General features: G+C 45.7%; 1 protein-coding gene across 1 annotated transcript in view; it reads left to right on the plus strand.

Moving 5' to 3' along the window:
* The window catches only part of LOC141259319 (probable cation-transporting ATPase 13A4), a 279,585-nt gene that overhangs the window by 170,479 nt on the left and 96,988 nt on the right, over positions 1-12,118 (plus strand). Inside the window, exon 18 of the mRNA XM_073675074.1 lies at positions 11,135-11,259. Coding sequence (XP_073531175.1) covers positions 11,135-11,259 — 125 coding nt within the window. The remainder of the gene's footprint in view (positions 1-11,134; positions 11,260-12,118) is intronic.

A 12,118-nucleotide genomic window follows, 5' to 3' on the forward strand; every position in this document is an offset into this window, starting at 1 on the left:
GAAAAAATATTTGGGCTTCTAGCGGTGTGTGGGACTTGGTCTATTAGTCCATCTATACTGACCTCCATCAGGTTGCAAATTAAAAATAATTTTTTTCTGCATCTAGCTCTGAAAAAATATTTGGGCTTCTAGCAGTGTGTGGGACTTGGTCTATTAGTCCATCTATACTGACCTCCATCAGGTTGCAAATTAAAAATAATTTTTTTCTGCATCTAGCTCTGAAAAAATATTTGGGCTTCTAGCAGCGTGTGGGACTTGGTCTATTAGTCCATCTATACTGACCTCCATCAGGTTGCAAATTAAAAATAATTTTTTTCTTCATTTATCTCTGAAAAAATATTTGGGCTTCTAGCAGCGTGTGGGACTTGTTCTATTAGTCCATCTATACTGACCTCCATCAGGTTGCAAATTAAAAATAATTTTTTTCTGCATCTAGCTCTGAAAAAATATTTGGGCTTCTAGCAGTGTGTGGGACTTGGTCTATTAGTCCATCTATACTGACCTCCATCAGGTTGCAAATTAAAAATAATTTTTTTCTGCATCTAGCTCTGAAAAAATATTTGGGCTTCTAGCAGTGTGTGGGACTTGGTCTATTAGTCCATGTATACTGACCTCCATCAGGTTGCAAATTAAAAATAATTTTTTTCTTCATTTATCTCTGAAAAAATATTTGGGCTTCTAGCAGCGTGTGGGACTTGTTCTATTAGTCCATCTATACTGACCTCCATCAGGTTGCAAATTAAAAATAATTTTTTTCTGCATCTAGCTCTGAAAAAATATTTGGGCTTCTAGCAGTGTGTGGGACTTGGTCTATTAGTCCATCTATACTGACCTCCATCAGGTTGCAAATTAAAAATAATTTTTTTCTTCATTTATCTCTGAAAAAATATTTGGGCTTCTAGCAGCGTGTGGGACTTCTTCTATTAGTCCATCTATACTGACCTCCATCAGGTTGCAAATTAAAAATAATTTTTTTCTGCATCTAGCCCAGCCAATAGTTTTGGCCTAATACCACAGTTTGGCCACTCAGCTCTGCTCGGTTACCATCCATTGTTTTTTTGTGCAAACAACTCCAGAGTTGTGAATTAGTTAACCACCAAAATGAGTGGAAAAAGGCCTGCTGCTGGTGGAAAGGGGAATAGGCGTGTTGGGAAGGGGAAAAAAGGTTGTGTCCGTGGGGTAGGTGCAGAAGAAAGACCATCTTCCAGCCAAACTAAAATGTCTACTTCTTTTAGCGGACAATGTGATAAGATCCCTTTCTTACGGCCACGCCAATCGCTACAAATTCCAGATGAGGCACAAAAACAGCAGGTGCTTCAACGGATATCAAGTGCTCCTTTAAGTGGGCTCTCCTCCACATCAACTTCAACATCACAAATACTCCAGTCCTCAAAGGTGTCACCCAAATCGCACTTGCTTCCTCACAGCTCCCAAATCTCCAGCTGCCCGTCTGAGTATGAGGTAGAACAGATGGTTGAGTCTGCAGAGCTGTTTACTCATACTATAGCCTGGGAATCAGAGGTCGACTCCAGCGCTTCTGTGAATCCAGACGAGGAAATGATCTGCACTGATGCCCAGAATCTTTATGAGTTGGATCCAGGACCAGACGCAGAAGGTTCTGACCATAATGTAGACCCTCATTCCCAAACTGTAACTCCTGTTGGTGGAGACAATGAGGAAGACGATGATAAGACTCAAATACCTGATTGGAGCGACAACTTTAGTTTTTTGTCAGGGCAGGAACAGGTTGGCTCTGAGGACGACGGGTGTGATAACGCACAGGGTGATGATGATGAGGTCGGAGATCCCACTTACTGTCAACCCACAGTCAGCCAAGAGATGAGGTCAGCAGAGGAGGTGGAGGAAGATGCTAGTGACGACGAGGTCAGGTTGCGCCTTCCTGGACAGAGACGTAGTACTGGAAGCACGTCAACAACTGCATCCTCAAACACAACTCTGCCTCTCACCACAAGTCGTGGTGGCTCTTCAGGTCGCATGGGTGCTAAGCCTTGCATAGCCTGGGCATTTTTTCAGATCGATAAAGATGACCCAACTCGTGTTATCTGTAACATTTGTCAGCAAAAGCTAAGTAGAGGCCAAAAAATACATAGTTTGAGTACTTCATGCATGAACCGGCACATGGACATGAAGCATAAGTTGCAGTGGGAAGCTCAGTGTGCTACAATGCGGCCTAGCCGGCCGGGCCAATCACCGTCTGCCATATCTTGTGCATCCGCGGCCTCTTCATCCTCTGTGACTGAGGGGACAGCAGTCACACCTGTTTTGGGGCGCAGACCTGCCACCTCTTTACCCGCAACAGCCAGCGTGATTGGCAGGTCATCATTTTCTTTGGAGGTGGTAACACCAGCTGGTGTTGAGCGCTGTCCGACATCGATAGCACCACCTTTGGATCAAGGCAACCTAACATGTCCGCCTGCATCTTCCTCACAGACCGGCAGTTTGCCGGGGACACCCTTATCAACCCCGTCTAAGCACAATAGCCAGCCCTCGGTCCCTCAGATGTGGACAAGTAAAAGACCATTTCCTCCTAGCCATGAGAAAGCTAAGAGGTTGAATTTCACCATCAGCAAGCTCTTGGCTACAGAAATGCTGCCTTTCCGCCTGGTGGACACAGAGGATTTTCGAGACCTTATGTCCGTCGCAGTGCCCCAGTACCAGATGCCCAGTCGGCACTACTTCTCAAAGAAAGGTGTGCCTGCGCTCCACCAGCATGTCGCACACAACATCACCGCTTCTTTGAGAAACTCTGTGTGTGACAGGGTGCATTTCACCACAGACACTTGGACGAGTAGGCATGGACAGGGGCGTTACATGTCGCTGACTGGGCACTGGGTAACTATGGTGACAGCAGGACAAGGGGCTGCTGTCCAAGTCTTGCCGTCCCCACGAGTTGTGCGTCAATCCTCTTTATGTCAAAGTTCCTCCACTGCTTCTGCCTCCTCAACCTCCTCTCGGTCTTCCACCTGCACCCAAAGCCTGTCTGGTCATGCCACAAGCTTTCTAACTGCGCAGAAGGGATCCTGCACACCTCCTTACTATGCTGGCAGTAGGGCTCAACGTCATCAGGCGGTTTTTACATTGAAATGTCTGGGAAATGTGAGTCACACAGCTGAGGAGTTGTGGTCAGCTCTGGAGAACCAATTTCATGAATGGTTGTCTCCACTGGACCTGAAACCAGGGAAGGCCGTGTGCGACAATGCTGCAAACCTGGGTGCGGCCCTTCGCCGGGGCAATGTCACACACGTGCCTTGTATGGCTCACGTGTTGAACCTGGTTGTCCAGCAATTTTTAGCCCACTATCCCAGACTAGATGGCCTTCTGCAGAGGGCACGGTCGCTGTGTGCTCACTACCGCCGTTCGCATCCCGCAGCTCAGCGACTTACATCTCTACAGAAGTCGTTGGGCCTGCCACTTCACCGGCTAAAATGCGATGTGCCTACCCGGTGGAATTCAACTCTGCACATGTTGCAGCGACTGTGGCAGCACCGACAAGCCCTGGTGCAATACGTTCTGACGTATAGCCTGGGCCAACGAGATTCAGAGGTGGGGCAAATCACGCTGGAGGAGTGGTCTCAGATCAGGAACCTATGCACCCTTCTGCACAGTTTTGAAATGGCGACGAAGATGTTTAGTGCTGACGATGTCATTATCAGCATGACTATTCCGGTGATTTACATGCTGGAGCACATGTTAAACAGAATTCGGAGTCAGGTGGTGGCACAAGAGGAGGTGGAGGAAGTAGAGGAGGAGGAGTTGTATGCGGAAGGGCTAACATCTGCAAGGTCCAGACGGTCGGCAGCACCAAGGCGGCAGGCATGTGAGGGTGGGGGAGATGGTTTTACCAGGGCGCATGGTAGCAGCCAAACTAGTGAGGAAGGTGCAGGAGCCCAGGAAGAAGTGGAGGACGAACTGATGGAAGACTCATCAGATGAGGGAGACCTTGATCACATTTCTGTTGTGCGAGGTTGGGGGGAGAGGACAGAGGAAGGAAGCATGATTGTTACCTCGCCACCAACACAACAGGGACTTGGTGCTCCTGGATGCGCAACACACATGAGTGCCTTCTTGCTGCACTACCTGCAACATGACCCTCGAATTGTGAGAATTAGAAATAATCCTGACTACTGGGTTGCCACACTGTTAGATCCCCGGTACAAAAGTAAATTTGCAGAAATTATTCCTGCCATAGAAAGGGATGCACGCATGCAGGAGTATCAGCAGAGACTGTTGCAGAATCTTACATGTGCTTTTCCACAAAATACCAGTGGTGCACGTAGTGAATCTCACAGTTCCAACTTGCCAACCGTGGGACCGTCAAGTGTTCAGCACTCAAACCGTAACAGAACCACAGTATCTGCTGGTAACATCAATTTTGCGGAATCATTTCACCACTTTTTTAGCCCATCCTTTGCAAGGCCACAGGAGACAAGAAGTCTGACACATAGTCAACGCCTAGAGACGATGGTACAGGAGTATCTCCAAGTAAACATTGAAGCCACGACTGTGTCACTGGACCCTTGCTCTTTTTGGGCTTCCAATCTGGATAAATGGCCGGAGCTAGCCACTTACGCCTTGGAGATCTTGTCATGCCCCGCAGCCAGCGTTCTGTCTGAACGTGTGTTCAGCGCTGCTGGTGGTGTGCTGACAGATAAGCGCACGCGGCTCTCCACTGATAATGTAGACAGACTCACGTTCATAAAGATGAACAAATCATGGATCCGAAACGACTTTTCTACCCCTGTGTCATCCTGGGGAGAGTAAAAGCTTGATGATTGGTTAAAATCACCCTACCAACCGTTTTAAGCTTTCAAATTACTAATCATGTTTATCTGTATCTTGACTGGAAAATAATTTGGGCTTTGTAGCAGTGTGCAGCACTGATCCTATTAGGCCATCTATAATAAGCTTCACCAGATTTAAAATTAAAAATAATTTTTAGCTGCATCTAGCCCGGAAAATAATTTTGGGGCTCCGAGATGCGCAAGACACATAAGTGCCTTCTTGCTGCACTACCTGCAGCATGACCCTCATATTGTCAGAATTCGAAGTAATCATGACTACTGGGTTGCCACACTCTTAGATCCCCCAAACTTTTCGATCAACCTTTTCATTTTAATAAAGACCAAAAAAATGGTCATTTTTGAAATTATAAGCATTAGCAGGTTGTTAGAAACTGAAATCAAACAGTTTTCAACTCAAAACTTTATTCTAGGTGATGTTACATTTTCACATAGGACCCCTTGTTCGAAAGGAGCTTCTGAACTCTCTCGTCCATTGAATTTGTCAGGTTTTGGATGGTTTCTGCTTCAATTGTTTTGCATGAGGACAGAATACCCTCCCAGAGCTGTTGCTTAGATGTGAACTGCCTCCCGCCATCATAGACACTCCTTTTAATGATGCTCCAAAGGTTCTGAATGGGGTAGAGGTCAGGGGAGCATGGGGGTCACACCATAAGTTTGTCCCCTTTTATGCCCATATCAGCCAGAGATGCAGATGTTTTATGTGCAGCATGAGATGGTGCATTATCATGCAGAAAAATGATCTTGCTGTGAAATACACGGTTCTTCTTCTTGAACCATGGCAGGAAGTGCTGTTTGAGAAAATCCACATACATTATGGAATTCATCTTTAGCGCCTTCAGGGATCCTAAAGGGGCCGACAATCTCTCTCCCCATGATTCCAGCCCAAAACATTACTCCACCTCCTCCTTGTTGGCGCTGTAGCCGTGTTTGCGTGGGGTGTCCATCAACCAGCCATCCTCCACTCCATTCATCTGGACCATCGAGCGCTGCACGGCACTCATCCGTGAACAAAACAGTTTTGAAATCAGTCTTCATGTAATGTTTGGCCCACTGGAGCCGTTTCTGCTTGTGTGAAGTGGATAGAGGAGGTCGACAGGATGGCATATGCACAGCTGCAAACCTCTGAAGGACCCTGCATCTTGTTGTTCGGGGGACGTTGGAGGCACAAGCAGCTTCAAAAACTTGTCTGCTGCTATGACAAGGCTTTTTTGCCGCTGCTGTTTCAACCTGACGTAATTGCCTGTAGGAAAGAGTCCTCAATTTGCCCTTATCAGCACGCACACGTGTGTACTGTGAATCAGCTACATACTTCTTGATTGCCAAGACACTTCATCCTGATCATCGCACAATGTTGATTGTAGTCATGCCTTGACCTAAACACTCCACAATTTGTTGCTTCTCAGCAGCCGACACATCCTTTTTCTTTCCCATTTTGGCAGAAAATGTAGGCTGCTTAATAATGTGAGAGAGCCTTCTTAAGTAGTCTTGCCTTTCATTGGACACACCTGCCAAACTAATTAGCACAGGTGTCTGCAATTGCTTACAGTGATATAAAGAGCCCTGACACACATCACCATCAATGAGTTTAACTGACAAACAAACAAATTCTTCCCTTATCACTCCTAAACACTTTTTGCATAATAATTTGGAACGCGGTGTACATGTGCTTTTCCACAAAACACCAGTGGTTCACGTAGTAAATCTTACAGTTCTAACTTGCCAACCGTGGTCTGTATGGAATTGCTCAATAAAGGGCCCAAAATTAAGATAACATAGATGGGAGAGGTCTCTATGAATAGGAATTCCTAAGTATTTGATACCCTGTGAGGGCCAGGCAAAGGGAAAGTTGGACTGGATGGAATCCTATATGGATTTAGGGAGGGAGACATCGAGGGCGTCAGACTTCGCTGCATTGATTTTAAAATTTTACCATGTAACAAAGTGATCTATTTCAGCCATAACAGCAGGGATGGATATATGTGATTGAGTGATATATACTAGGACATCATCAGCAAATAGAGAGCACTTGTACTCGGTGCCTCCCACCTCAATCCACCTAATATTGGGGTTATGGCGAATTGATGAGAGCAGGTGCTCCGTCACTAGGATGTATAAGAGAGGGGACAGAGGACATCCCTGCCTTGTCCCATTGGTGATTGTGAAAGGTGATGAAAATGTTCTGACGCACCCCCTGGGCCTTGGGACACCCGGAGCCGGACCCTTTTTGGTGGATGCTGGTGGTTGTAGTCTTCGTGGCGGCGATCCGGTTCCGTGGCTCAGGGCGGTCAAACCAGTGGCGGAACTATTTATGTGGTTTTGATGTTTAAATGTCCGACTACGCCACCCGTGGATTGCGGTCAGAGTGAACCGCCGCTACAGGGCAGACCGCTAAGGCTGGTGTTGTGGGTGCAGCAGAGCGTAGCATATCTCCCCACGGGAGGAGTATAGCCTCAGGGCAGTGTATGCGGAGGATGGGGGTGATGGTGCAGGGCAGCAGCAGTAACGACACGGAGTCAGTGATGCAGTTCAGGGCCTTTACTCACAGTTCTTATTATCCAGACCACGTCTGCAGGTAACGGCTGCCCACGTCGTACTGTGCTCACCAGGTGAGGGGCTCAGACAACTCCCAGATAACTTTGGAGCGCTTCACAGGACCCCCTTTGTGTGTCCTTTGTCTGGCCTTTCTTACCAACACTTCTGTCCGGCTGCCTCGGGCCTCCTCTTGGTAAACTTGGCGCCAGTTTCCCTGACCCTATGTGGTGCCTTCCTAGCGGGTGGAGCAAGGGGCTGCGCCACATAAAATGTCAGAGCCTCCGGTTTCTAGCTGAGGGTCGTTTCCTGCCTCCACTAGTTCGGGGACCGGTCTCCCCCTTTGGCCTGACCCCTCCACGCAGGTGGATTCGGGCGTGCGGTGGCGACTCGCCCGTCCGCACCCCTGGGATCCCTTCATTCCTCGTTCCTGGAGCCTTCTCCGCTCCTCTTCCTTCCTTCTCCCTCTTGCAGGCCTGGGCCTCTGTTACTAGGCCCGCCTCCGGAGCAGAGCTCATGCAGAGCCCCTGCTCCCTGCCACTTCTGCTCAGACTTCTCTGCACTGAACTAAGATGGTGCCCACCTTTTATACTCCCTTCTCAATGCACCCAGGAACTGCTTCCTCCCTGCTCCTGCACTGCAGGGTTCCCCTTCCTCAGTGTTCCCTCCCCCCACTCCAGCCAGGGACAGGGACTGTCGTGCCCATCTCAGGGGCATATTGGTCGCCCTGCCCCACGGCAATGTGGTGTAATGCATGCAGGTGTCGGGTCCTGATCCACATTCCATCCTTATCTGAGAGTGAGATATCACACCTCTGGGTGAGGTGCAATACGTCTGTAGCAACCGAGCCCTCGGTGCTACAGTTCCATTTATCTTCAGCCTAGGTGACGTATTGTGATACAGGGCCGTGATTTTGGCTATAAAAGGGTCCCCTAGACCCCTACCCCAAGCTTTTTAAGAGAATCATATATGGCGTGCCAGGAGACTCTATGGAATGCTTTCTCAGCATCCAACGAGAGTATCTACTTACAAATTTTTAACTGCATCTAGCCCAGGAAATACTTTGTGCCTAGTAGCAGTGTCTGCTAGTCAGCGGATTATCCCGGCTGTTAAGCAAGCTACACCACCTGTAGTTTGGACACTTAATTTTTTCAAAGGAAATGCTTCGGGACCACGGGATACTTAGTGAAGAGCATCAGGAGGCACCCCAAGGCATAGGGGCTGGGACTGGCACTAGGATGCCTTGCGGTGGACAGCCGAGCTCGATCCTTATAAAAGCTTTTTAACTGCAGCAGCTTTAGTGGACGCTACTGGAGCTGGAATTACGCGGCTGCTGGCATGAGACTTGCCCTCCAATAGATCCTTGTAAATGGATTTAAAGTGTATTCATTCAAATTAGAGGGACAATTTAAATTAAAAAGCTTAGAGCTGCCTCCACCACAGGGGGGCTCTCTCGAACCACCAGCGGACAGGCACCAGTATTGGGAGAGGGGGGCTGGCCGTCAGGGTTCACCGCGGCTCTGGCACAAACCCGGCGACACGGAGGTGGCACGGGCAGGAGCGGACTGGCCGTCTCGGCTTCTCACTTTTTGGATTTTAGAAGGGCATGACATGCCTATATCTGTGTCTCCCCCTCCTTTTACTCCTCCACCTCTTTTCTTTTCGCATGCCTATATGTACTTGTCACTTTTCCATGTGTTAGTTGTGTCTTCTGAGCAGTTTGTCAGCTTTTGGACACCTTTGAAGGTGTTTTCTGTGTGTTTCTATGTGTTTTTGTTTGCCTGCCATTGGTTTTAACGGTGTTCGAAGGTGTTCGACGAACAGTTCGACGAACAGTTCGGCGAACACACGGGTGTTCGACGAACCGAACCGAACTCGAACACTACGGGGGTGGCTCAACACTAATGACAACTTTAAAAACAATTAAAAAAAATACAATAAATAGGTACCTCAAATAGGAGGGACATACAAAAGACCTGTATGTATATCATGCGATGATTGGTAGGTATCAGACTAGGTTAAAAAGTTGAGTAACTTATTAACAATTCTGGCTATCATAGATATGCACTTAAGTATAACATGTAAGAGATTAGTTTATGACTGTAACATAATTACCTGTGTTTAAAACACAATATAGAGGAGTACAGATAGGTCCAGTGTCCCTCCACATCTGGAGGTAGTGTAATTCGTTGGGCTGTGAACTATAGTTTTTTTTCTAAACATATTTTCTAAACATAAACATATTTTGATTATACAGGTGCTTCTCACAAAATTAGAATATCATCAAAAAGTTAATTTATTTCAGTTCTTCAATACAAAAAGTGAAACTCATATATTATATAGATTCATTACAAACATAGTGATCTATTTCAAGCTTTTATTTCTGTTAATGGTGATGATTATGACTTACAACTAATGAAAACACAAAAGTCATTATCTCAGTAAATTAGAATACTTTATACCAACAGCTTGAAAAATGTTTTTAAAATCCGAAATGTTGGCCTACTGAAATGAATGTTCAGTAAATGCAGTCAATACTTGGTCGGGGCTCCTTTTGCATCAATTACTGCATCAATGCGGCGTGGCATGGAGGCGATCAGCCTGTGACACTGCTGAGGTGTTATGGAAGCCCAGGTTGCTTTGATAGCAGCCTTCAGCTCGTCTGCATTGTTGGGTCTGGTGTTTCTTATCTTCCTCTTGACAATACCCCATAGATTTTCTACGGGCTTAAGGTCAGGCGAGTTTGCTGGCAAATCAAGCACAGTGATACTGTTGTTTATAAACCAGGTATTGGTACTTTTGGCAGTGTGGACAGGTGCCAAGTCCTGCTGGAGAATGAAATTTCCATCTCCAAAAAGCTTGTCAGCAGAGGGAAGCATGAAGTGCTCTAAAATTTCCTGGTAGACGGCTGCGCTGACTTTGGTCTTGATAAAACACAGTGGACCTACACCAGCAGATGAAATGGCTCCCCAAACCATCACTGAATGTGGAAACTTCACACTAGACCTCAAGCAGCTTGGATTGTGTGCCTCTCCACTCTTCCTCCAGACTCTGGGACCTTGATTTCCAAATGAAAATTGGAACTGTGGGACCTTGTGGCAGTCAATGACTGCCTTATGGACATCTGTCAAGTCAGCAGTCTTCCCCATGATTGTGGAGCCTACTGAAACAGACTAAGGGACCTTTTTAAATGCTTAGGATGGCTTTGCAGGTGTTTTTTGTTAATTATTTTAATTTACTGAGATAATGCCTTTTGTGGTTTCATTGGCTGTAAGCCACAATCATCAACATCAACAGAAATAAACATTTGAAATAGATCACTCTGTTTGAAGTTACTAGTATATGAGTTTCACTTTTTGTATTGAAGAACTGAAAAAAATTAACTTTTTGATGATATTCTAATTTAGTGAGATGCACCTGTAGATCACAAAACATTATAGAGTACTTTAGCATATCTACAAAGGGAAAATAAGTTTTCCGATCAAACTGAGGCTACAAGGCTATATTTACATGGTGCACTAAGCAAATCAGCTATTGATTTTGAAGAGTTTTGGCCAGAATCTGCATCTAAAACTTGAATTTCTTACGCAGATTGGTATGTGGATCATTATCATAAAGATTTACTACATTGAAGTTTATCAGAACCATTCCCGGTTTTAGAATACAGATATGCCTTAAAAATGAAAATTATGTGGATTATAAAATATCAAATCTGTGTCTGAATTGAGAATTGAGAATATGTGAACATGGCCTGATGCATTAATATGATTGTGTCTCTGAAGGGAAGAAGTTGAAAAGGACATGGAGTTTCTCGGTTTGCTCATATTAGAAAATCGTCTGAAGCCAGAAACTGTATCTGTACTTGAAGAACTGCATGCAGCAAACATCAGGACTGTTATGATTACAGGTGTGTACATATAAAAGATAAGCACAGAGACATATTAAAGGAGGCCATTATTTTTTTATTGATGGGTCATCCTTAGGACAGGTGATCATTATCGGATCGGTGAGGGTGCGGCACTCAGCATCCTCAGTGATCAATTTCTACCGGCACCTGGAGCGCCGGAAGATCTCTTATGCTGCTGATACACAGGTTCTCCAAATCCACCACTCATTCATTTGAACAGGGGAGTGGATCTGCACTACCTGGCCGCGGCCACTATAGAAGTGACGGAGCTGATGTGTACCTGCAGCATCGGAGAACTTCCGGCCACCAAAGGCCCCGGTAACATCTGATCGGTGGGGGTGCCAGGTGTTGGAACCCTATAGATCAGATATTGATGGCTTAGCCTGAGGTTAAAAATTATTTGCTAATACCTTTTTATAATAAATATTTTATAAGGTTATAAATTTCATTTTTCTAAAATGATACTCCAATTCTTCTTACACTTTGATAACCTTTCTATCTGCCTGCAGCCATCAGTAGTTGGAGACATAGCTATAGCAGAGTACACTGGAAGTTTGGAAGATCTGTGTTTAGAAATCTCCAATTAAAGTGAAGCCATAAAATGACATTGTGTAAATCAAGATTTGTGTTACATGTATGTAAAAAAAAATTGTTTGTCAATATATACAGTACCAGTCAAAACTTTTGGACACACCTGATTATGCAATGGTTTTCCTTGTTTTTTTCTGGAATGTGCACATTGTATATGCAGACAAAAGTCAGTAAAAACATTTAGGTACACATATGAAAATAGGGAGTGAAAAAAACACATGTGAAATAAACCAGACTTTAGATTCTTCAAAGTACCCTCCTTTTACTC

This window comes from Phyllobates terribilis, unplaced genomic scaffold (assembly GCF_046119375.1).
Source record: "Phyllobates terribilis strain yellow unplaced genomic scaffold, ASM4611937v1 Scaffold_3__8_contigs__length_932513732, whole genome shotgun sequence".
Lineage (NCBI taxonomy): Eukaryota > Metazoa > Chordata > Amphibia > Anura > Dendrobatidae > Phyllobates > Phyllobates terribilis.